The sequence below is a fragment of the Budorcas taxicolor genome, chromosome 16, assembly GCF_023091745.1.
Source record: "Budorcas taxicolor isolate Tak-1 chromosome 16, Takin1.1, whole genome shotgun sequence".
In the NCBI taxonomy this organism is placed as follows: domain Eukaryota; kingdom Metazoa; phylum Chordata; class Mammalia; order Artiodactyla; family Bovidae; genus Budorcas; species Budorcas taxicolor.
The window spans coordinates 57,222,789-57,247,969 of NC_068925.1; the positions used below are offsets into that span (position 1 = coordinate 57,222,789).

Genomic DNA, 25,181 nt, shown 5'->3' on the forward strand with positions numbered 1-25,181 from the left:
CAGGGGATGCAGGTTCGATCCCCAGTCAGGGAATTGAGATTTCACATGCTGGGGGGCAGCTACTGAGCACCTCAACTAGAAAGCCCACGTGCCACACCTGGAGAGAAGCCCATGTGCCACAAGAAAAGATCCTGCATGCTTCAACAAAGATCCCACGTGCTGTGACTAAGACCTGACACAGCCCTAAGTAAATGACTAGAATATTAATAAAGCTGCAGACATGGCTGAGATCACCTGTAGACAGAGAGGAAGAGAGGGCACCTCAGGTTCCCCTACATTTTCAGGTTGCTGATGGAAATCAAAGAGGAGGAGGCAGTTAAGAGAAACCCAGTGGAGTGTATAGTCATGGAAGCCAAGGGCTGAGAGTGTTTTGAGACAGGGGTAGTGGCTCAGCTCTACCAAATGCTGCTCAAAGGTCCAGCAAGGTGAGGATGACAGGTGTCCATTGAATTTGGCAAGATGAGGTTGTTGGTGACCTAGACTAGCAGTTATAGTGATGTGCTGTAGAAAATGCTAAACTTCGCTGAGCTGAGGAGTGAACAGAAGGTGGGAATATACAGGCGGGTTCACCTGAGAAGTCTGTCGGTTAAGGGGAGCAGAGGGACAGGAGAGCCTAGAGCTTGTTTGTCTGGGAATGACGGGAGATGGGGAGAGACTGATGGCACAGGTGAGAGAGGGCAGATGAAAGGGAGCAAAGGCCTTGAGAAGGTGAAAGGGCTCAAAATTCAGGAGGAAGAGCGTCTAGGTTTTTTGTCTAGTTTTTTTTTGTTTCTTTATCTTTAGGCCATGCCACACAGCATGTGGGATCCCAGCTTCCTGACCAGGGATCGAACCCATGCCCCTGAATTGGCAACACAGAGTCTCAGCCACTGGACCACCAGGGAAGTCCCCAGAGTCCAAGTTTTAATGCAAGAAAACAGCAAGATCTTGGACAAGTCTTTTCAGTTCTCTAGATCTCCCTTCTCCTCCCCTTTTATGAAAGGGAAAAAGTTTGAAAGATGTAACTTCTCAGCTCTCAAATTCTGTGGAACAAAATAGCTATATACCATGGAGATAGCAAAAGAGGTCCCTTCAGCTGCCATTTGGGTCGCTTGTCTTGTTGCTCAGGAGATTTTTATTTTTATGGGAACTAGAAGGACAAAAAATTTCCAAGGTTGATAAACTTGGAGAAGATCAAATTCCTTTCAGTTTTAATATAACATTTTTCCAGGGGTTTGTTTCCCCTGGAAAAATGTTTTCAGTGGAATTGTATTGTTAATAAAAGTATCATGAATGGTGATGTGTTCCTTTGGCCCTAAAATTCAGCATTTCCTTTTTAAAAAGAAATTGACAGCCCCCAGAACCTGGTGACCGAGCAGGTGACGGAGAACACGGCCACCGTCTCCTGGGCCCCGGTGCAGGCCGTCATCGACAGATACCTGGTGCGCTACACCTCTGCTGACGGAGACACCAGGGAGGTTCCAGTGGGGAAGGAGCAGAGCAGCACTGTCCTGACGGGCCTCAGGCCGGGCGTGGAGTACACGGTCCACGTGTGGGCCCAGAAGGGGGATCAGGAGAGCAGGAAGGCCGACACCAAGGCCCCGACAGGTACTGTGAGGGGTGGGGCCACGGAGCCCTTCACACCTAACAGGAGATTGCCTTCTTCCGCATCTAGTCTGAGGAGGGGAGCAGGGAACACAGTGTTGCCCCAAGGGCATTCTTCAGAGTGCTTCCCTTTTCACCTTTCTGAGGTAATGCGTTGACAGTTTAGGAAGGAAGTGGTGTGAAGGAAGCCTGTGTGGAAGGGGGCCTCCCTCACACCGCCTTCACCCAGCCCAGCGCCCGGCCTCTATCCTGACCTGAGGACCTGGCTGGGCCTCCGCTCCAGTTTGGGGAAGAGGGAGGCGAGAAGCCCTTTCTGCCTCCATTTCCACACTGGGGGCAGTGGTGGAGCATCTTCCTTCTCTCACTGTCCCTCTCCAGTTGGCCACCAAATGGGCCTGGACTGCCTGTATTTTGTGTGTGTGATGAGGCCTCCCTGGGGCCTGACAGGATCATGCAGCCCACACTGACGTCCTCGGGTCTGTTTGGACAGTCTGGGCACAGCCTGGCCATCCCCTGTGAGGCCACAGTATTACCATGCGTGGCCACTGGAATGAGAGGTGCCTTGAATGTATTCGTTATTTTTATCAGTTACTGTTAACGGACATTTTTAGTAAAAAAGTAATACATGCTTACAGTGAAAATTTCCGAACTAAACAAAGGTGTGTAGAAAGAAACTCTTTTTCACGCTCAAGGCTCCCTGATACCCAGGACTTCTCTCTTGGGTGGTTAGCATCTTCCTCCTTTCTTCTCCCCTTCCCTCCCTTCCTCCATCCCCATCTCCCCCCAACCCCTAGTCTCCCTCACTCTTCCTCGCTCCTCCGTTCCTCTCTCTCTCTTTCTTCTTTATCTCCTCTTTGTTTCACTTTCCCCATTAATTTTTTTTTTTTGCCTGCACTGTGCAGTGTGTGAGATCTTAGTTCCCTGACCAGGGATCAAACCTGCACCCCCTGTAGTGGAACCTCAGAGTCTTAACCACCGAATCACCAGAGAAGCCCCCTCCCCATTTTTAAAGACAATATGTAGAAATAACTAAGACAGACATCTCAGGTTCATAACCTGGGGATGGGTGGGCAGTCAAAGGGGTGGCAGAAGCCAGCTCAAGATATTTACGTAGTTTAGGTTTTCCTTTGATTTTGAAACCAGGAAATTCAGTTTTTCCGCGTGATGGATGGAATAAAACCCAGACCAGATGTTATGCTTTAGAAAGCCATACCACGCTGATGTTACAGAAACTCAAAATTTGTCAAAACATCCTAATTCGAAACAACAGCTGCCTGATTTCTATTAAAATACTGCATTTCAGTTCTCAGCTGAAATGCTACTGGGTAGAAAATAGCCTGGAGACATCTTTTTTGGAAACTTCTAAATTAAAATCACCCTCTATGATAATGATTTTTTAAAATGGAAATTTCCATTCATATCTTGTTTACTTTAAAAAAAAAAAAAGTGAGCTGTCTGACCAATTACTGTGGCGTTGACTAGAATTTTTGCTGAGATGTAGTCTTCCTGGTCTAAGTGCGTGCACACAGCCGTGCTTTCCCTCTGGTGTTTGAGTGGAGAGGCGCGTGGGGATGAGAAGACATCTCTGCTTTTCCACCATCTCTGCTATCCCGTCTCCCTTTCTCTCCTCTTTTGTACAGGGATCTCCCCTGCTTCCCCATTTTGTACAGGGTATGCTTCTAAGGCTGCACACTTAGTTACCTAAGACACAGAACTTTATATTGCTGTACCAACTTAATTTCTATTATACGTTTCCATTCTGTTTTCTAGTTGGAAATCTCAGTAAATTTAGAGTCGTGCTCTTCCTCAGGGCTGAGTGTGAGGTCTCAGGTGATTTTCCAAGGCCAGGCATGGGGTCCCATCCGGTTTTTCAGTCATCTTTCCGGACAGGTGTTTGCTGAGTGCCCCTGGTTTCTGTATGCAGGGGCCTTTCAGATCTGTTTGCCTCTACTATGCCCAAACTCAGAGTGCCATTTACCACATCATACATATATATGCTACATTGGGTCTTAGTCCTTCCTTGCCACTTTGGGAGCCCTGCCATCTCCAGGACTTTGCTGATCGAGGTTGCTCATACTCACCACTCTCTGTGGCTTCCCTGGTGGATCAGTCAGTAAAGAATCTGCCTGCAGTCCAGGAGACCTGGGCTTGATCCCTGGGTCAGGAAGAACCCCTGGAGAAGGAAATGGCAACCCACTCCAGTATTCTTGCCTGGAGAATCCCATCCCATGGACAGAGGCACCTGGTGGGCTACAGTTTATGGGGTTACAAGAGTCAGACAGACTGAGTGACTAAACCACCACCACCACCACCACTCTCTGCAGATCTGCTGGGAAAGTGGGAGCCCAGGTTCACTCCCTCTGAAACTTACCCCTTAACTGTCTTGTCCTCCATGGGTTTATACTTTTAGAAAAATAGATCCTAAAGACCTTATGGCAAAGAGGAATGGAGCCTGCTACTTGCTTGATAGGAAGAAGAAAATGGGAATGTGTAGGGAGAGAATATAAGCGGAAATCTCAAAAATTACCTCTTCTCATTACCTTAGTAATAATAATTACTTGATGTTTTATATACAGACATTGACCCTCCCCAAAACCTTCATCCTTCTGCTGTAACCCAGTCTGGTGGGGTATTGACCTGGACACCCCCCTCTGCCGAGATTGATGGCTATATTCTGACCTACCAGTTCCCGGATGGCACTGTGAAGGTACTGGACACTCGTCTTTTCTCTTCTGCCCCAGCCTCCACGTATAGCAACTCTTTGGGGCCAACCAGCTTAATAGCTGGTTCCATGGCAACCTACTTATGAATGTGTTGATCCCTACTGATCACTTGCTGTATGCAAGGGAGAATGCTAAACGTGGTCATTTGTGAACAGTGTACGTGTGGTCTCATTTTATGGGACTAACCTTCATGCCTGCTCCTTCCTAGCTGCCTGTCACGTATCCGCTGGCCACACATCTGTCCTGTGTTACTTCCCCAGTAAATGTTAGCTCCACGAGGACAGGGAATTTTTGTCTACTTTGCCTCGCCTTGTGTCTAAAGTGTTTGGAACTTAGCACATGGTTTGTGTTCAATAAATATTTATTTAATGAATTTGATTAACCTTATTTCAAGAGTTATACCTCTCACCTGGATTTAGAAAGCCAACATATTTTTGTGACTTGTCCCAGTGGAAAGTTAGTGTTCTCTTTCCTTGAAAGAAAAAAGGGGGGAAGGGAAAAAGGAAAGGCACCTTGATTTATTCATTATCTCAGTGGTAAAGCTGCCCCTATAAGCAGGGAGAAAGGTTATTGAAAACCCAGCTATCTTCCTGCCTCAGATATCAGTGGCCAGCTTCACCTTGCCCATTGCTTTCTCAGCTTGGTGTTGCTAGCCTGTTGCTGCCAGGAGTGGCTGTTGTTGGTGCCCCAGCTTGTATCTGGAGGGCAGGAGACCTCCTATGTGCTCCCCTTGAGGGTGCTCCCCTGGTGGCAGTGTGAGGTGCTGGTTCCCAGCTAGAGCTCCCAGAAGTGCTGAATCTCCATGGCACAGCCCTAAAGAGAAGTGGCTAGAACCTACTGGGATTCTGGGTTACTACTGAGCCCTCAAAAAGACAAAACTCTACCCTCCCAAGGAGCTTCTCTCGTTAGCACCAGGGAGTGCTGTTGACACTGAGGGTGCTGCGGGTGATGAGTGAATGTCTACTGTCTTTGTTTGGTAGGAGGTGCAGCTTGGAAGAGGGGACCAGAGGTTTGAGTTGCAAGGCCTTGAGCAGGGTGTCACCCTCCCTGTCTCCTTAGTTGCCTTTAAGGGTGATCGCCGGAGCAGGAGTGTATCTACCAACCTTTCCACAGGTAATGTGAGCTCGTGCACTCTGAAGGAGAATGCAGTGCAGGACAAGCATGGGACAAGCCAGAAAAAGTGTCCAAGGAAGAGCGACTGGCGACAGGGCTCTGGATTTCTCTAGACAAGGGGAAATGGAAGTGGGGTTATGAATTCAGAAGAAATCCATCCCATGGTAAAGAGATGAAGGAAGGGAGTGAAGTGGAGTATTGTCTGGTGGAGGGAAAGGGGGGGTTTGGTCAGAGGAGGAAGTGATGTGAACTTGACCTTATTTGGTGGCACCAGTGGTAAAGAACCCCCCTGCCAATGCAGGAGACGTAAGAGACGTGGGTTCAATCTCTGGGTTGGAAAGACCTACTGGAGGAGGGCATGGCCAACCCATTCCAGTATTCTTGCCTGGGGAATCCCACAGACAGAGGCGCCTGGCAGCTTGCGGTGCATAGGGTCGCAAAGAGTTGGACACTGAAGTAATTTAGCACACACAACTAGTACATTTGGGGGTTTTTGATGCGAGCAAGGTGAGTGAGAAAAATAAGACGTGAGTGAAGAGTTGGAAGATGCGGAGTAGTAGGAGGTTCCAAAATATTATATTTCTAAACAAAATAAATGATCTTAAAATATGGGACTAGCCCCACTCCCCTCCTCCCTTGCCTTTCTCCCAACAACGCTGTCCTTCTGCTTGCTTCCCAGTTGGTGCCCGTTTTCCACACCCTTCGGACTGCAGTCAAGTTCAGCAGAACAGCAACGTCGCCAGTGGCCTCTACACCATCTACCTGCATGGGGATGCCAGCCGGCCCCTGCAGGTGTACTGTGACATGGACACAGATGGAGGCGGCTGGACTGTGAGTCACACAGAGCCCTGGGCAGTGTCTTGTTTCTCAGCCCAGGGAGCTCTATTTCTTCTTCATCCATGGGAGAGAGATGTTTTGGTGCCTTGCAGCTATTTTCAGAGAATAGAGAACTGTAAGAACAGAGCCCGAGGTACTTGATTCCTGGGATAGAGCAGGCTTGGTTAAATTCAGGCTGATGTTTGGGAAGGCTTGTGGGTTTATCACCATCTATTAATACTAATCGCCTCTTTACATGAGTTGCCTACATTTTACTCTCTGCAAAGCACACTCATAAACATGACCTTCACATATAAGCTATAGAATGAGAGAGATTATATTGCTCATACTTTATAGATGGGTAGACTGAAGCCCAGAAGGAGAAGTGCCCTGAACAAGTCACATATCGTTCAGTTATCAGTCATGTCTGACTCTTTGTGACCCCCTGGATTGCAGCATGCCAGGCTTCCCTGTCCTTCACCATCCTCTGGAGTTTTCTCAAACTCATGTCTACTGAGTCGGTCACAGGAGTTAATAACAAAGTTGGGACCAGATTCTAGGACTCCAGCCTTCTGGGTCATTGGTTTTCCCAGTGGGTCATCTCAGATCGTCCAAGATGGAAACACATGGCCTCTTTGGGGGCTCAGTCCTCTGAATTTTGGAGCCTGTTGCCCAAGCTCTGCATCCTGGCTCCACCTACAGAAGCAGGGCCTTTGGAACTTTGATACAAAAGGCTAAACCCTGAAAGAGGGAAACTTGCAATGTTCTGATCATCTCATATCTGTGTGGAGGTTTTATTCTCTGTGGGCCATTAAACTGCATGGTACCTTCTTTGACTGCATCTGCTGATCCAATTATATGATGAGCTGCTTTTGAGACTTTCAATCTGATCTTTCCATCTCTCCTTACCCCCTTCTTCCTGTACGTGAACAGTGAGAGGCTCTCACTGCTCCAAACCAGCCTGCAGGCTTACCCGCTGTGCTTCCACCACTTGCTGTGGGAAGGAGAAAGCATGATCTCATAGAGCCCAGACTATGTTCATTTACACATTCGCTCAGGGGCCTGTGGAACCAAAGACACTGCAGCAGCCGCAGATAAAAGGATACCATCTGATAAGCAGGGAAGAGGAAAACTTATTATCCACAAAGCTGCATCTGATGGCCAAAAGGCAGAAATGGATCAGATGGGGGACATTCCTGGTTGATTTGTAAAAATAAAGGAACCGAGTGTCACATGGGAGGCCATCCACCTGACTAGACTCATAGGGCTGCACCTGCTGCTTCTCATCAGCACCACTGTGCTTCTGTCCCTTTAAGCTTGAAGCCAGTTCCCTGCCTTTGTCCCTGTAGTTACCCATTGGCAGGATGTCTGTACTGTACAGTGTGGTCTTTTTGTTGCTTGTTTGTTTGCTTTCGGGGGTGGATGGTGGTGTGCTGCATGGCATATGGGATCTTAGTTCCCCAATAAGGGATGGAACCCATGCTTCTTGCTTTGGAAGTGCAGTATCTTGACCAATGGACCTTCAGGGAAGTCCCTGTTGATGTGGCCTTTTTGAAAGCCAGCCTCACACAGGCAAAGAGATGTGTGTGTCTAGGACAATTTTTTGAAAGATACCTGTTGCTAGTTTGTCTGCCTGGGAGTATCCATGATTCTTTTCCACTAATATTTATTGAGTGCCTACTATGTGTCAGGTACTGTTTTGTATACTTAGGAACCAGCAGTGGACCAAATAGACAAAAGTCCCTGACCTCAAGGAGCTTGCCTTTTACATCTTGCCCCCACAAGTGACCTTTGCCAGAACACAGAGGTCAGTTCCAGAAATAACTCTGGGTTCCCACCAATGCCAGTGCCCCATCCCCTCCCTAATCTTGTTTTCTCACCCAGGTTCCTGAAGATGCTACATGAACTGAGACTCTGTAGGGTTCTCCTTGAAGCCTACACTCCAGAAAATATGTGGAGTCCTGCAAACCTCTCCACTGAGTCTTTTACTGGCAATTTCCATGTTCTGGGGTGTTCAGAAGTCTTCTGTCACTGAAAGATAATTATAGTATGTTACCCTTATAAACTGAGCTTCTCAAACCCTTTTAAGGAAATTCTTCTCCACTCAGGCAGCAAGAACACAATTTGATTAACTTGGGTTAGCCAGAACTCTGCTCTGAGGTAGCTGAGGCTACGGGTGGGAAGCTGGAATGGAGACTATTAAGGAACACTTAAGGGTCTCAAATATTTCCATTTCTGTTTCCCATCTTGCAAGTCCTAAGAACTACACGAGAGGCTCTTTCCACAGGCACCTAAGTGAGATTTTCATTTTTTCCTCCTAATTTATTCATTTAGGACTGCAAGTTCTAGAGTACAATGAAGCTCTGTTGTTAGAATCAGACAAAGATTTTTTTTCTCCTTTGAGATTTATTTGGCAAGGGGTTTCTGTTATCCCAAATAGTTCATTATGAGGTATTTCACCTCATAGAAAGGAATGGACTAGATTCTCAGTGAGTCAATTAAGGCTGCCTGATCAAGATGTACAAATGATCCCTGTGGGTCAATTCATTTGAAATCTGACATTATAAAATGCAAGCTAACACATTTACTGAGATATAATAATCACTTATTATATCTGTATGAGCCAGACTCTGGCCTTTATGATTTATCGTGATTCATGACCATGCTGAAGCCTTGATTTAAGAGAATGACAAATAAGCTATTAACATCTTGATCTCACAGTTTAGAGAGGTGAGGCTAGTCAAGGTTAACTGACTTGCCCAAGGAAACAGCCAGTAAGTGTAGAGCTGGGTTTAAATAGTGATGCAAAGAGCATCAGAACCTTTTTTATTTTTATTTTTCCAATTTCCCTAGCCACACTGAAGCATTAGTAAAATAAAGAAGCAAACAAAAAATGCTTTGGCACTACGTTCATGGATTGGAGATAGAGACCAAATGTCTTTGTAAAGCCTCTGTCCTAGGAGAGTGGGATCAGATTTGAGCCTGAACTTACACGGGAACTAACTACATTAGTGGGAAAAGAATTTGATGCAGTGTGTATGGAACCAAATGGTGATGCCCTAGGATTTCACTGTTCATGATCCAGGAGTCCCAGGTGCTGTGATAGGAAATGAACAGCCTCAGAATCTTAAGGCATGCTCTTTAAACAGTAGACTCCACACAGCTGGTGTTTTCAGACTTCCTCAGGGAAAGATGAGGCAGTGTTTTATCTTTGCATCAGCCACCGAATAGTTGGCTGTGTGACTCTATTTTTCTACACTTTCTCATCTGTAAAATGGCATTGTATATTCTTGCCCTGGGTTCAGCCTTTAAAAGTGCTTAACAAGCGCTTGTTACATAGATCAGTAAGTGAAAAAAGAAATCAAGGAAGCCAGGGAAGGAAGGCGATATCTCTACAAGATGGACACGTAAGAAGAGGGGAAATGGAACAGCAGTGTGAGTGAGTGTTAGTACAGTTGTTCACCGTGAGCATCCCTACGTTCTGCTCACACACCGTCTCACGAGTCCTCCTAGCACCTCTAGGGGCAGACACCTCCTTCCCGCTTCCAACCCTGTTGGACAACAAGTCGACTGACGCTCAGGAACAGAAATGACTGAGTCACCAACCCCCTGCCAGGAACCCCATCCTTCATTCAGTGCCCCCCAGGCCAGCAGACAGGGACTGATGCTTCAGGAGTTGGCGGTGAGCTCTGGGCACTGTTGTGGGCAACCCGCTCTCTCCTCCCTCCCTGTCTCTTCCCAGAGAAAAATATATCAAGAATGCTCAAGTATTAGGAGGTCTACCTCACCAAATTCCAGATGAGGTGGTTAACTTCAAGGCACGTGGTGTGAAGCAAGGTGGAAAAGAGGGGGATTGGAATTTGTGTTGGGGCTTCTGCTTCTGAAGGAGCACAAAGGACAGAAGGCGGAGAGGAAGATGCCACTCCGTTCTTAGGAAGTTCCAGACTCACGTGTGGGGTTAGCTAGGATGGCGTCTAGCATGGCTGCCAAGGCCAGGAGGAATTAGAAGTGCAAAAGCATACATAGGTGTCTTTAGCCTTTGGATGCTTTTTAGATTTACTTCATAGAAAAGAATCAAGTGATTCTGACCAGCACTGCCTTCCTTCCCCAGATGGAGGGATTTTTGAAAAGAAAGCAGCCCATACTCTCATGAAACAGCCCCCACCGTGTCTCCTTCTCACTCACTCTTCAGCTGAAACTGGTTGGCTTTCTCCTCATCACTCACTAGCACAGCCTTCGCTCAAGTCACCGGTGGTTCCGTGTCACCAGAGTCTGTGGGCAGTTTGGGCATCACGCTCCCTGACTTCTCACCAGCACTTGGCACTGTCGGGCACACTTTTCTCTGGTGGCCTTTCTGATTCCCCATTTTCCCAGTTGCCCTTCACATCACCAGCTGTCCCTCTTTCTCCTTCATGAACTCATCTTGCAGTGCATGGCTCTTATATCTTGGGAGCCACAAGGCCTCATTTTAGGCCACTTGCTCCTTTCAGTCCTGTTTTGGTCTCATCCTTCCAATGGCTTCATCTCCCTCTGTGTCCTGATGGCTTTCCATGTTAGTTAGGATGGAATGGGCTAAGCCGTAGTAGCAAACTAACACCTAATTCCAGTGATTTAACCCATAAAAGGTTTTTTTCTCATGTGTGCAAAGTCACTATTAAGTGGTGACTCAGGGATTCAGATTGATTCCAGCTCATGGTTCTGCCCTGTTGACATGTGGCCTTCACCATGGCACCGTGACCTGGGGCAATGGGGGAGAGAGTGGGGAGACCCCCACCCCACACCCTGTGCTCCCGCTTTCAGTCCTGTAGCTGGAACAAGTCACATGGTTCCAACTTAACTGCAAGAAAAGGCTAAAACAAAAAGTCTCTTTGTGTCCTGGAGGAGAGGAGAGCGAAATTGGACTTGGTGAGTGCCAGCACTATCTCAGACACATGCTCACCTTCTAAGTCCAGCCTGGCTTGCTCCTGAGAACTCTGGGCCTTACGTTCAGCAGCTCCTATGGCACCTTCATTCACCAGGATGCCTCAGAAGCCACTCACACTCACCAGGTGCCCAAATGAGCGATGTTGCCCCATGGAAACTGTCCTCTCTCAGAGCCCCTTTCTCAGTGATCGGCAGAGTGAATGGCCGTCAGCACTGGGAGCCCAGAACTCCAAAGCCAGTCTTGATGTCCCCCTCTCTCTCAGCTCCACTTCGGTCCCTCACCACCTCTGTCAGTTTCACCTCCTGGCTACCTCTGTCCATCTTCAGGGCAGCCCCCAGCGTGCCACGCTGTCCTCTCTCATTCAGCCACATCTGTCCACGTGTGTCAGAGAGAAACTCCAGTCTCCCTCTTCAGGTCTTCCAGAGGCGGAACACCGGGCAGCTGGATTTCTTCAAGCGCTGGCGGACCTACGTGGAAGGCTTTGGGGACCCCATGAAGGAGTTCTGGCTTGGTATGATCTTTGAGCATCCCTGAAGGCTGGGGTGTGGAGGGGAGATTCCTCCCTAAGAAGCTGATCAGGCAGCTTGAGGGAGCTCCCTGCATTCAGCAAGAGCTCCAGGTGACGGGGGCACTGAGGAAGCTGCCCGCCAGGGTGTCGGTGGAGCCGGGTCATTGGGAAGGTTCTCGTGTGCACTGAGTGTGTGGGAGGGTGGGACTGTCACACGTCGGCTTTATGCTGCATTTGAGCCCCACACAATCTGCCTGCAACCTGAACTTCTCAGAAGCCACAGGAGGAGAGCAGTTATTGATTGATTGGGATTCTGGGCTCTCACTGGGCAGTCACACAGGTTCCCTGGAATTCTGTGAGGAATGCCAGTCACTGTGGCATTGTTTTCTCCCTTTTCCTTCTGCTCTTTTCTGGAGCAGATGTTTGTGGAGAATGAAATAGCCAGAAGCATCAACTGGGAAATGAAGAATTAGAAACTCATCACGTGGATTCGAAGCATCTGATAGAGTAGATGAGTTTTGTGGTTTGCTTGGTTCAAAAATCCCATCAGTGACCTTGGAGTCAGTGGTTGATCTCCTCTCCCACTTGGTGAGATAAGTGGATAATAGGTAGGAATGCTCCTGCTTGAGAGAGAAGGAGTCATCCCATGATTACCCACCCCCCACCCCTGCTCCCTCCCAGAGGGCATGGTTTCCACACTCAGAAGCATGACTGTGCCAAAGACATAATGGGTTGAGAAAACAGGCCCCTCCACCCTCCCTCCAGAAGAGATGGAATAGGGAGGACCCTCCCATTATCACAGGAGGAAAAGGCCAAGGCATCTTTGGGGGATTCAAAGTCTCAGATGCAAATGGTGGGTGCTCACACACACAGGGTGATTGGTTACCAGAATTCTGTTCCTTGTTCTTAGGACTTGACAAGCTACACAACCTTACCATGGGCACGCCCACCCGCTATGAGGTGAGAGTGGACTTACAGACTGCCAACGAATCTGCCTATGCCGTGTACGACTCCTTCCAGGTGGCCTCCAGCAAGGAGCGGTACAGGCTCACAGTCGGGAAATACAGAGGCACGGCAGGTAAGACAAAATGTGTCCTTCCTGCTGGGGTCTCCTGCCTGGTGTGTCTTGAGGATGGGTCGGCCCCCTGCCATGGACCTGGGGGATGGAATATTGTTTTACGAAGGTGCATTGTCCTCACTGAACACTTGAGGCCCCGCTCCCTGTAGGGGGTTAAATAGAATCGTCAAAGCAATCTTTGACCATCATAAAATCAGAACTTCTGTATGTTACACACTGATCCCGCACCAGTAAAATTCTTCCTCTTCTACTGCCCCAATTCAGGCTGTTGTACATTAGCTGATGAACCCACATTCCGAGAGATTTCACTGTGTCTGCCCACCTCTTATTAGGCTTCAGTAGTGTGGCTACCACTCTCGCACAGTGGTGCCTGTGTGTGTGTTATTTAAATTTATTGTGGTACTTTGTCATAAATAAAGACAGAAGAATGAAAGTGCTGATTCACACAGTAAGAAGTCTAGGTCTCATTAACTCCAACAACTATGACAACACAGAAATTAACGGTTCAGCTGAAAAGGAGGGGAACGGTAGCCTCAATTAGCGTCTCACTGGATTTAAGCCAGTTGGTGGTGTGTTAAGTCGTGAAAGGAAAAGAACAAAATTAAGCAGCTGATGAAATACTGGAATTATGACCCTGAGCATTTTCTTTAAGATGCAAGGTGTGGTTATTGTTTTAATACTATGCTTTAAACCTATATTTATCGTCTTTAAACCCTAGCAAGTAAGTCTAGTGTTTGACTTAGCGTGATGTTGACTTTGTTGGGGCTATGTAGGAATGTGTGTGTGTGTGTGTGTGTGTGTGTGTGTGTGTGTGTGTGTGTGTGTGTGTGTATGTGTTAGTCACACAGTCGTATCCAACTCTTTGGGACCCCAGTGACTGCATCACACCAGGCTTCCCTGTCCTTTACTATCTCTCAGAGTTTGCTCAAACTCATGTATATTGAGTTGATGATGCCATCCAACCATCTCATCTTCTGTTGTCCCCTTCTTCTCCTGCCCTCAGTCTTTACCAGCATCAGGGTCTTTTCCAATGAGTTGGCTTTTTGTATCAGGTGGCCAAAGCTTTAGCTTCAGCATCAGTCCTTCCAGTGAATATTCAGGGTTGATATAAAAAATGTGGAAGTCAGGCATAGAAAAAAGCCAGTTAAAATAGAATTGGGAAATACAGATGGGCATTTAGTTCAGTCTAAGGATATTAATCGAATGAGAGGGATTTCAAGACGCCCTTTTGTAAGAGTGAGTGCGCTGCCTCTCACCCTCTTTCACCAACTGTAGCTGATCAGATTGCATTCCAGCCAGAGGTGGAAGGGGTGTGCACACTGCAGTCTCTCTTAGACCTGTCAGTGAAAAGCAAGAAAGACATGGAAGGTGTATTCCAGCCAACCCGAGGATTATAACCTGGGGGGCAGTCTTTCAGAAAACTCAGAGGACTGTCTCTCCGGTTAGAGGTCAGAGCACAGTTAGGTAAGTTTTTGAGATAGAGGGTTATAAGTCCGCCAAATGATGTATCACTGACAGTTTACAAAGTCCAGATCTACACGGCATACAAAGTATTGGATCACAGGTCATGCTTCATGGTGGCTCCTTGAGGATATTAAGAGGGAGCACCATGTCCTAAAGAGGTCTGGTTGACACAGATGCGTGGTACACACTAAAGGGGAAGGACGAGGCCCAAATGGGCCCCGTATCTTGCCAGAAAATATGAGCTTTATTTCATCAGACCCCTCGGGCCTCCTCCTGTTCTATCTCAGCCCACATGGTTAAATATCTGGCCATCCCTTTTCTTCCCAATATCCTGTTCAGTCTTGACCACAGTGATCAGTCAGCCTTCTTTCTCAGGCTGAAACAGCCCAGTCTTCAGAGACTCCACTCAGGGCACCTTCTGCAGATGAGATATGGGGTTGGGCTGGTTCCTTTTGGCACTTGTGCCCACATCCCTCCCTGAACCCACTGCCCTCATGGGCCTTCTGCTGGGGACCTCACTCAGGCCTGCCCTCCCAGGCTACCTAGTCCCCTCCCTCTAGTATTCAAATGTCCCTTCTCTGAGGTCTATCCTAATCCAGTAAATGACCTGATGCTAATGGGAAAATGAGTGAAAAGGAGTCAACATCTTTGTGAATTACTGTGATTCTCCTCCCAGGGACTGTATTTGCATTTTAACTGCGATTAGGGGCTAATTCCCATTCTAAGGTTGTGCAGGCCAACAAATGCTGGTCAGTGGAGGATGTATTTTTTAATAGGAAGCCTTGGGAGACTCAGAATTCATGCAGCATTTAGGCAGCAATCTAATCTTCCCCTGCGTACTATCATTCTTACTTTTAAATTCTGAATTATAGTGGTGGGGTTAGTGGAGTTTGAGCCTTCCTTATATGTGCTGATTGGTCCGCAAGGAGGAGTTTGAAATTTAGCAAGCTTCTGGCTGCTTATGTCCTAGATGATGAGGTACTGTTTAGAGGACATGGCATTCAGATAGAAAGTGAACATTTTGATATCTCTAGGCATGGGCCAGCTCTCCCCAGCTTTTAACCCTGTTGTCACTCTTTTTGGAACTAGAGATGTATAGCTCTGGTGGATAAGTGAGGTTTTAGACTGTTTCCCTACTCAGACTATCCAGGTGGACCCTCAACTTTTACTTCTACTGAAGTCAGATCAAGAAGCTGCAAAACAGAGTTAGAGACACAGATGTACACCAAAGTGGGAGGGAGGGGTGGGCTGAATTGGGAGATTGGAACTGACATATTCACACTGTTGATGTTATGTATAAAATAGATAACTAAGGAGAACCTGCTGTATAGCTCAGGGAACCCTACTCAGATACACATGTATGTGTAGCTGATTCACTTTGCTGTACAGGAGAAATTAACACAACCTTGTAAAGCAGCTATTGTGCTAAACAGGGCTTCCCAGGAGGTGCTAGTGGTAAAGAGCCCGCCTGCCAATGAAGGAGACATAAGAGACACGGGTTCGATCCCTGGGTCAGGAAGATGCCCTAGAGAAGGACATGGCAACCCACTCCAGTATTCTTGCCTGAAGAATCCCATGGACAGAGGAGCCTGGCAGGCTGCAGTCCACAGGGTCTCAAAGATTCGGACATGACTAAAGCATATGTGTTGCTGATTCACTTTGCTGTACAGTTGAAACTAAAACAACATTGTAAAGCAGCTATACCCCAATAAAAATTAATTTTCAAAAATCCAGCACATTATTCCTCCTTGAAGGAAACTCCAGCAAGGTAATGCTGGGTCAATTGTAATGGTAAGGTAATGCTGGGTTATGATTCTTGGAGTGAGACAGGTAGGACATTCTATGAGCTCTACCTTCAGGATGCCGCTGTTCATTAATTTGGAGACTATTTTGGCAGATTAAATAGGCAGACATTCAGGGTGGTGCAGAAGGATTTCTGTGGGCTAACTAGCCACTTGCAGCTGATTTCAGAGACTTGGAGCTGCTCGAGGGATGGTTCACCCCCTACGGACGCTTAGAAATGTGAGGAGGGACTCAACCAGCATTCAGTGCGCTGGGGCCAGGGTTGCCAAATACCCACAGTGAACAGTCGTTCCACCCCAAATGCCAGTGCCTTCCTAGCTTTGAAGTGAATTTTTTAAGTACTGGCACTTAAAGAAGGAAAACATCATTGAACACATGAACAAAAGGGAAAGCTGGAAGTGACACAAATCACACTTTCATCAGTCCATTCTTGGTTTCAGAGTAGAAGATGTTCAAGGTCCAGATGTGTGATCCTGTGCCTGTGTGTCATTAACAGGGGATGTGATGCTAACAGCTTCTTCTGGCCTGAGACGGCTTAGCTGCCTGGCTCATCTTTCCTATCTCAGGAAGTATGAGAGGAGAAGAGTTGGTTCCAGAGTGATTCATAAACATATATATATATATATATTTAATATTCTTTCTTTTTATCTACTTATTTTTGGCTGTGCTGGGTCTTCATTGCTGTGTGTGCATGGGCTTTCTCTAGTTGCAGCGAGTGGGGCTACCCTTTAGTTATGGTGCACAAGCTTCTCATTGCGGTGGCTCCTCTCGTTGTGGAGCATGGGCTCTGGGGCTTCAGTAGTTTCAGAGCATGGGTTCTGGATCATGGGCTCAGTAGTTGTGGCACACGGGCTTAGTTGCCCTGCAGCATGTGGGGGCTTTTTGGACCATGGATCGGACCTGTGTCCCTTGCAGTGGCAGGCGGATTCTTAACCACTGAACCCAGTAGGAACTCCCCTGGCCACTGCCCCCACCAAGAGATATTTTGATGAGATGGGTGCTGACCGTCTCAGCAGCCCCACCTGGACTTGGGTTCAGACCTTTCACGGGAGCCACTGACTCCTCCCACCCGAGGCCGTCACACTAGAAGTCGGGCACTTATCTCTCATCAGTGTTTTCTCCTAAAACTCCCAGAGAGGGACAGAGTCTAACCACCATTGACTTTTCTGCTTTATTTTCCTTGGGGAGATAAGCTTAATACATCAGAACACTGTCTTGGCCAGGGCCTGATGACCAAAGAAAAGTTAGTTTTTGATTTATGAGAGCACTCACTATCTACCCTTGGAACATTAGAAGGTAGATAATCCACCATGGATTGGGGGTAGGGGGGTACTCTCACACTCAGGCCACAGCCTGCTTCACCTTTCTTTATCCCAGCGCCCAAGGTTAGATAGCCATGAGGAGATCTTTAAGAAGCAGCCTCTGCACAGGTGCTTAGAAAACAGCTCTTGGAACTTACTTGCAAGTTAGGTAAACTGTGCTCATTAAAAGTGCTACTAAGGGAGCCATTGTGCAATATTTTGAACTGTAGGGAACTATCTGCAGAAAATCTAAGGAGACAAAGAAATGTCTGTGAATGAAGTGACAGTTTGCTCTTCTTTCATTGGAGAAAATTAATGGGGGAAGAAGTTTTGCTGTGTCTCAGAAAAGACCCTGATGCTGGGAAAGATTGAAGGGAGGAGGATGAGGGGACAACAGGGTGAACTGGTTGGAGGGCATCACTGACTCAATGGGCATGAGTTTGAGCAAGCTCTGGGAGATGGTGAAGGACAGGAAGCCTGATGTGCTGCAGTCCGTGTGGTCACAAAGTGGTGGACGAGACTGAGTGACTAAACAGTAACATAGGTGGACATGAGGGCTACCTGGGTGGCCTGCTGGAATCCACCTACCAGTGCAAGAGACATGGGTTCAAACCCTGGGTTGGGAGGATCCCCTGGGGAAGGAAACGGCAACCCATTCTAATACTCTTGCCTGGAGAATACCATGGACAGAGGAGCCTGGCAGGCTATATATTGTCCATGGGGTTGCAAAAGAGCTGGACATGACTTAGCGACTAAACAACACGGCGGACATGAAAGGGCCACCGTCTGAGCTCCCAAATGAGAAAGACAAACTGGGACCTTCCCTTTACACCGTTCTGTCAATGCTTTATGTATCTACCCCAGCCACCCGCAACTAAGAGCAAGGACCAGGCACTGTTTGCATTCCTGGAGGCTGGGCCATGCCAGGTGTACCCGATGTTTCCTGAATGAATGAATGAGGTTGCAGGACAAAAGTTCTCAAGCTTCAGCTGGCCTCTGAAGGGCTTGTCAAAGCACAGACTGCAGGGTACCACTCTGGAGTTTCTGGTTCTGTGGGACTGGGGTGGGCCTGAGAACATGAATTTCTAACAAGTTCCCAGGTGATACAGATGCTGCTGGCCCGGGGACTGAACTTTGAGAACCATTGCTGTAGATGGTCAGAGGGAGCTCATTCTTGTTGGCATAACCAAAGCCTGCTATTGAAATAAGGAAACTGCAGATGCATTGTTGGCCCAGAAAGAACCCTGGGCTTGGGGTCTCAGGTTGGAGCTTTGAGTCCTGGCTCTGCTGCCAGTGGACTGAGAGACTGTGGCAAGTTCCTAGAACAAACTCTGTGAGTTTCCTTCCTCATGGGACTAAGAGCTGCCTGACTCACCCCTCAGGCTTGTCAGGGGCATCAGATAAGAAGGTACATGTGGAGGTGATCTGTAACTCGGAAATCAGATTAAATGGAAGTATTGTTATCATAGGAACAGACTTGATTAAGCTTGGGATTTATATGAGCCCTTATTGCCATTTATGAGCTGAATTAAAACGTAAACTTGTAAAAGAATGAGAAATGTGATGGGGAAATAGTGAAACACGTCAAGTAATTAAGGCAGGTTTCTAGACAGTTTGTAATGAGAACTTAATTGTACCTGTGTGCCCAGAAGGGCTCTAGAAGTTCAGGTGTGTGTGTGTTAAGAGGGCACATGGGAGGATTAAGGAGGAGACTCTTCCTCAGGAGTGGGATTGAGCTGGGCTTCGAGGAATGGTGAGGACTTGGACTGATGAAGGGGAGAGAGAAGCAGGTAAGCAGAGGCACGGGCAATGGACTCGTCCACCCTACACATTCAGTGCCTTTGGGGACAGCAGGCTATGAGGTTGTACAGAAGGTATAGCCAAGGTACAAGCCTGCAAAGCCAGGAGGAGTAATTCACTCCTCGTGGGAGGAAGTAGATCTGAGATGATGAAAAAGGATACTTCTTAAGCTTTGGAAGAACTGGGAGGCCTGTTGTGTTGACACAGGTCTGGAGAGGTGAGAAGACCCCAGGGTGGCAGCCGTGGGGGACAGGGGTATATTGGAGTGATCTGCAGAAGGAAGGGCTGGATCATTGGCGGGGGAGGGGGGGCAACAGGATTGTCAAAGGTGGCTCAGGAGTGCCCAGTCTGGGCCACTGCGGGGATACTGAAGCAGGAACAGAGGCATGGGACAGGGGTCAGTTGTGTGAGTTTGGTCTGGTACTATGAGGAATGTCGAGGAGTTCGGTTTTGGATGTTTGGATATTTTACTGTGAAGCCTCTAAGTGGAAATGCTATTCAAGCTTCTGGAAAAACAGGCCTGAAGTTTGGGTGGCAAGCGAGGAAAGAGAACCTGTTCATTTGTATTGTGTGCTCATCTTGGTGATTTTGAGAAAAGCGTGACTCCTTGTGGCATAACCGACTGCACCCCTGGCATTTTTGTGCCCAGAGGTTTTCCTGCCGGGTCCTCTCTCAGGCCAGAGGAGGATCCCACCCACCTCTGTCACCTCTGCTTGCCCACAGGGGACGCACTCACTTATCACAACGGATGGAAGTTTACAACCTTTGACCGAGACAACGACATCGCCCTCAGCAACTGTGCCCTGACGCATCACGGCGGCTGGTGGTACAAGAACTGCCACTTGGCCAACCCCAATGGCAGATACGGGGAGACCAAGCATAGTGAGGTAGGTGACAGGCGAACATCTTTTTTGTCCCAGTGAAAGTGTTAGTCACTCAGTTGTGTCCGACGCTTTGCGGCCCCCGGGGACTACAGCCCACCAGGCTCCTCTGTCCATGAAAATTTCCAGGCAAGAATACTGGAGTGGGTTGCTCTTTCCTTCTCCAGGGGATCTTCCCGACCCAGGGATCAAACCTGCATCTCTTTCATCTCCTGCATTGGCAGGCAGGTTCTTCACCACTAGCTCCACCCGTATTTTGTTCCCGGAGTGACACCCTCCAGTGGGTGTTCTGCCCCTCTCCTTCAGAGGCCAACAGACAGAGCAGTAGGGCTCCTTCTCCAGGCTCCGTGGCCTTGGGGCCTAGATCCTCTCTGCTCATCTGCTGCAGCCCCCCACTCTCTGCATTCCCACCAGTGCTGTGCCCTTCTTTGGTGCAGGGCAGGACTCAGGCCGCCCACTGCTTAACAGAGATGGTATGCATCACACATCATCCTGCTTTACAAATTCACATGTGGACACTCTTCGTTAGCTTGAACTGCTGTAAGAAAATAATAGAGACTGGGTGGCTTAAACAGCAGGCATTCATTTCTCATGGTTCTGGGGGATGCAAAGTCCATGTTCCCAGCAGATTCAGTTTCTGGTGGGAGGCCTTTCTGGCTTGTGGATGGCCGCCTTTTCACTGCGTCCTCACACAGTAGAGGCAGAGAGCGAGCTCGCGAGTGAGCTCTGGTCTGTCCTCTTCTCGGAAGAGCACTGATCCTACCACGGGTGACGCCATCTAACCCTAGTTACCTCCCGAAGGCTCCGCTTGCGAATACCATCACATTGGTGGTTAGGGCTTCAGTGTATACATTTTGGGGGGTTGGGAGGGGACACAAACATTTTATCCATAACAGACACATCAGAATTCTATCCAGTGAAAATTTTAAGTGTTCGTCACTCGGTTGTGTCTGACTCTTTGCAATCCCAGGTTCCTCTGTCCATGGAATCCTCCATGCAACAGTACTGGAGTGGGTAGCCATTCCCTTCTCCAGGGGATCTTCCTGACCCAGGAGTCAAACTGGATCTCCTGCATTGCAGGTGGATTCTTTACCATCTGAGTCACCAGGGAAGTCCTTCTTCCAGTTAAACCAGAGCTATTTTTCTCTGTCCTTTGATCATGGGGAACACAGTTTTCTGCTTTAGGTAAGACCCATAGGGTCACTTAGAGTTGGAAATGACTGAAGTGACTTAGCATGCACACACACCCTTGGATCCACTTCATCCTGCTGCTGCTGCTGCTGCTAAGTCGCTTCAGTCATGTCTGACTCTGTGCGACCCCATAGATGGCAGCCCACCAGGCTCCCCCGCCCCTGGGATTCTCCAGGCAAGAACACTGGAGTGGGTTGCCATTTCCTTCTTCAATGTGTGAAAGTGAAAAGTCAAAGTGAAGTCACTCAGTCATGTTTGACTTTTAGCGACCCCATGGACTGCAGCCTACCAGGCTCCTCCGTCCATGGGATTTTCCAGGCAAGAGTATTGGAGTGGGGTGCCATTGCCTTCTCCACCACTTCATCCTAGAGCCACCCAAAGCCTGCTCAGAGCGTTGTGCTAAACCAGTTTCTCCACTTCAGGAGTGTGAACACAGGCTCCTCATCCGTCCCTTGCTCGCAAACTTTCCTACCAGTGATTTCTCAGACTCTCATGCCCCGAGAACATCATCTTGACTCCTCGCCAGCAACTAGGCATCTCTTGCTTGCTCCCTCATAGCTTCTTGAAAATTGCATCTTTGTTCCTACTCATCATTGATCCATCCCACTTTATGAAATTTCCTCTCCTTGGGTTTCTAATTTCCTACCCTGGATCTTGATCCTAGCCTTCAGGAAGCCACCTCTCCCCAGAACTCACCTTATACCAATATGACTGTAAATACTAATACATCTAAAGTCCATCTAAAGTACATTCTGATTCCGTTGGTCCTAACCACACAGTAGGGACTCCTCATCTTTATGTGATTTCTCAAAGGGAAGAAGAAGTTTGCACTTAGGGGGGCCAAGGAGGGTGGGCCCATGAATCCTGGAGGCTGCATGTGGACTGACTCAGGGAAGCTGTGATCAGAGATCAGATATTTGAAATGAGCAGCCAGCGTGCCCTAAACCATCCCCATATTTGCTAATAAAAGACATTCATCTGGTTAATGTGCTTTTCACAGTCTGCACAGCATTTAGCTTCTTGTTTATTATTTACCTCACAAATTAAAATACATAAAATTGGTCACTTGGGCTCTTTATTGGCCAGGTTGCAAGGTTATTAAGTGAATTAAATATTATTGTGCTCACCAGTCAAAAGTCATAACGCGAAATTTAGTTTTCAGCAGGCTATTCGTTACCCCAGAGCTAATATCTGTACACTGTAAATTGAAAATGATTTTACACAATTGGCCAATTAATATGTTTATTTTTGTCTTTAATTTTTTGTAAAGGAAAAGAGTGAAGCAAATCACTCTGAATTTAATCACTGCTGGCCAGGTTGACCCCGTGTTGTCTTTGCAGCCGCTCTGGCTTCACCGCCTCCTGGGCTTACACCCGCATCCTCCAACCCCACGGGGCTTCCCAGCCCTCAGCCTGTCTAACCTCAGCTGCCCAGCAGAGGGCACACACTCCCAAATTCCTCTCTCCTTTATAAGTATCCCAGTCTCCTTTTCTGTCCCTTGTGCAGAGAGGCATGGGCTTCACAGGTGGCACAGTGGTAAAGAACCCACTTGCCAATGCAGGAGGCTTGGGTTCTATCCCTGGGTCGGGAAGATCCTCTGGAGAAGGAGATGGCAACCCACTCCAGTATCCTTGCCTGGGAAATCCTGTGGAGAGAGGAGCCGGGTGGACTGCAGTCCATGGGGTTGTGAAAGCCTTGGACCCGACTGAGTGACTAAAGAAGAAAGTAGAGAGGGCGTGGTTTCCCCGTAGAGAGGCCGTCCGGCACTCTTTGGTGCCGTAACCCGCTCCACTCTCCCAAGCGCCTCTTCTTGATGTTGCCTTGTTTATTTCTTGGCTTATTTATTTATTTAACATAGGGGGTGAACTGGGAGCCGTGGAAGGGACATGAATTCTCCATTCCTTTTGTGGAGTTGAAGATCCGACCTCACGGCTACAGCGGGGAGCATGTCCTGGGCAGAAAGAAGCGAATGCTGGGAGAAAATTCGAGAACGTTCTGACGGCCCATTTGTCTACATGCGGCACAAGAGGAGACCAGCCCAGGGTTGGGGCCATCCGTGTAAGCGTGGGGTGGGGTGAGTAGTGATGACTGGCTAATGGAAGTTTGAAGAATGCTCGTAGCCCCTGGCTTCTGAGATGGCTGGATAACCTGCAGGACAAAGCATGTCACCAAGCTCTCAGTCATGCAGCTTACTTCCCTGTCACCTACCTTTTGCCCACGTATATTGGGGGCCTGAAAATCCATACAAAAGTAGCTGCATGGTGTGTATGGGAGAGACAGCACTGAAGCTGCAAAGTTTTCTGTTCTATCTTCAGTAACAAATATATGGGGTTAGGGAAAAAAAAAGTGAAGAATCATCTAGTATTTCACTAATTGGAAATCTCAAAATTGGTGTGTGTGTATATATATATGTATATACACATAGTTCTACTAATACAATCTTCTGTCTAAAAAGAAGCACCAAAGAGGGGTTTCTCTTTGATGACAAGGGGCTGATAGTAGCCTGAAACTTACCTTCCATTACCACTAGATTTGGGGGGAAAAAGGCATAAATCTTCCGCCTTTTAAAAAATTGCTGATGTTATTCAAGGGAACTAGAAGAGACAGAGAGTTGAATTTTGCTAAGTTCTGACTGGTATCCGGCATGCTGGAAACCCCAGCTTCCACATTACTACCCCCTACCATCCATCTGCATAATCACTTTTGTAGATCCGCATATGTTGTGAATAAATTCTCACTTATTTCAACCTTGAATAGTTTGACTCTCTCGGTAACTGGGTCCTCCCAAAGACTCTTCTTTGTCACTCCTTCATAACATCAAGCCCTCCGCCTTCCTTCCTCCCCCCTACCGCCTATTCTGTTGGACCCCTGGGTTTTCTGAAAGTGCTCAGTACCAGATGCTTATTGTCTGAATGGACACTTGGCAAGGTCAGATCCTTTTGTCTTATTTTCCTATCTCTCTGGAAGGTTTTTCTGTAGTAAAGTCAGTAACCATTGAAAAAAGTCAAATGCCTATTCAAGAAAAAAAAAAAAAATAAACCACTGATTTAAAAAAATCTGCTGTGTGTTATTTTCCCCACGTAAGTGCACTTGAATTCTAAATTTAACCTAAGTGCAAGCAAAGGTACAATATGAGTGTTATAATGGAATTTGGTTGGCCATGACCTCTTACTGTTGTGATGGTAAATAATGGTATTTGGAACCAGGAGAAGTGAGTGAGTGAGGAAGAAGACAGATGCTCTACAGGCTGCAATCCTCCTTCAGGATTGGGAGTCCTTTATTACCTCGGGTTCTCCAGGTTTTAACCTCTGGCCAAATGCCAAGCCATACTTTTGGAATAGTGTTTGTCAACCTTTAAAATGTTCAGCATCCCCTTGGCTCCTTTTATACACGCATTGAGCAATGCCCTGGCAACTGCTCAGTCTGATAAAGGGCAGTCTGGATGAAGCACTGTGTAGGTGTTGGGGCTGGTAGTTTAAAAATAAGCTTGCACCTTGTTCATTGATTCAAGGAGACTTTAAGGCTCTGCCTGCTCACCAGGCAGTGTGAGGTGAGCTCACAGAGCTGAGTGAGCCAGTTCTTGCCCTGCTGGAGTGTGTGTGCTGTCATGCATTCATGCCTTCATTCATTCAACAAATACTGATTAAGCCCTGTTACATGCTGGTCTACTCTAAGTCCTACTGCTCTAGACGTGAGCCAAGCACAAGATTCCTGTCCTTGTGCTGATATTCGGTTGGTGGAGGCTGATAATTAATAGACAACAGATATCCATACAATTTCCAGAAGTGATAAGTGCCATGAGAGCACATTATAGTAGGATCAGGAGATGGAGGTGGAGATTGGTGGCAGTCCTGAGGGACTCCATAAGCCTCTCTGAGGAGCAGATATTTGTAGAAACCGTCTAGATGTCTTTAGTCTTGATCCAGCTTCCTTAGGGCCAGAGCAGGAGCTAATTTCCTTGTCAGTTTTACAGGTCCTTTTGTGCAGCCTCTCAG

At 47.7% G+C, this 25,181-nt stretch overlaps 1 protein-coding gene across 1 annotated transcript in view; it reads left to right on the forward strand.

The window, feature by feature from the left end:
* The window catches only part of TNN (tenascin N), a 59,347-nt gene extending 36,162 nt beyond the window's left edge, over positions 1–23,185 (forward strand). The window contains exons 11-18 of the mRNA XM_052654202.1: positions 1,324–1,587; positions 4,161–4,291; positions 5,288–5,420; positions 6,100–6,251; positions 11,575–11,671; positions 12,579–12,746; positions 19,838–20,001; positions 23,045–23,185. Coding sequence (XP_052510162.1) covers positions 1,324–1,587; positions 4,161–4,291; positions 5,288–5,420; positions 6,100–6,251; positions 11,575–11,671; positions 12,579–12,746; positions 19,838–20,001; positions 23,045–23,185 — 1,250 coding nt within the window. The remainder of the gene's footprint in view (positions 1–1,323; positions 1,588–4,160; positions 4,292–5,287; positions 5,421–6,099; positions 6,252–11,574; positions 11,672–12,578; positions 12,747–19,837; positions 20,002–23,044) is intronic.
* The last annotated feature ends 1,996 nt before the right edge of the window (positions 23,186–25,181 follow it).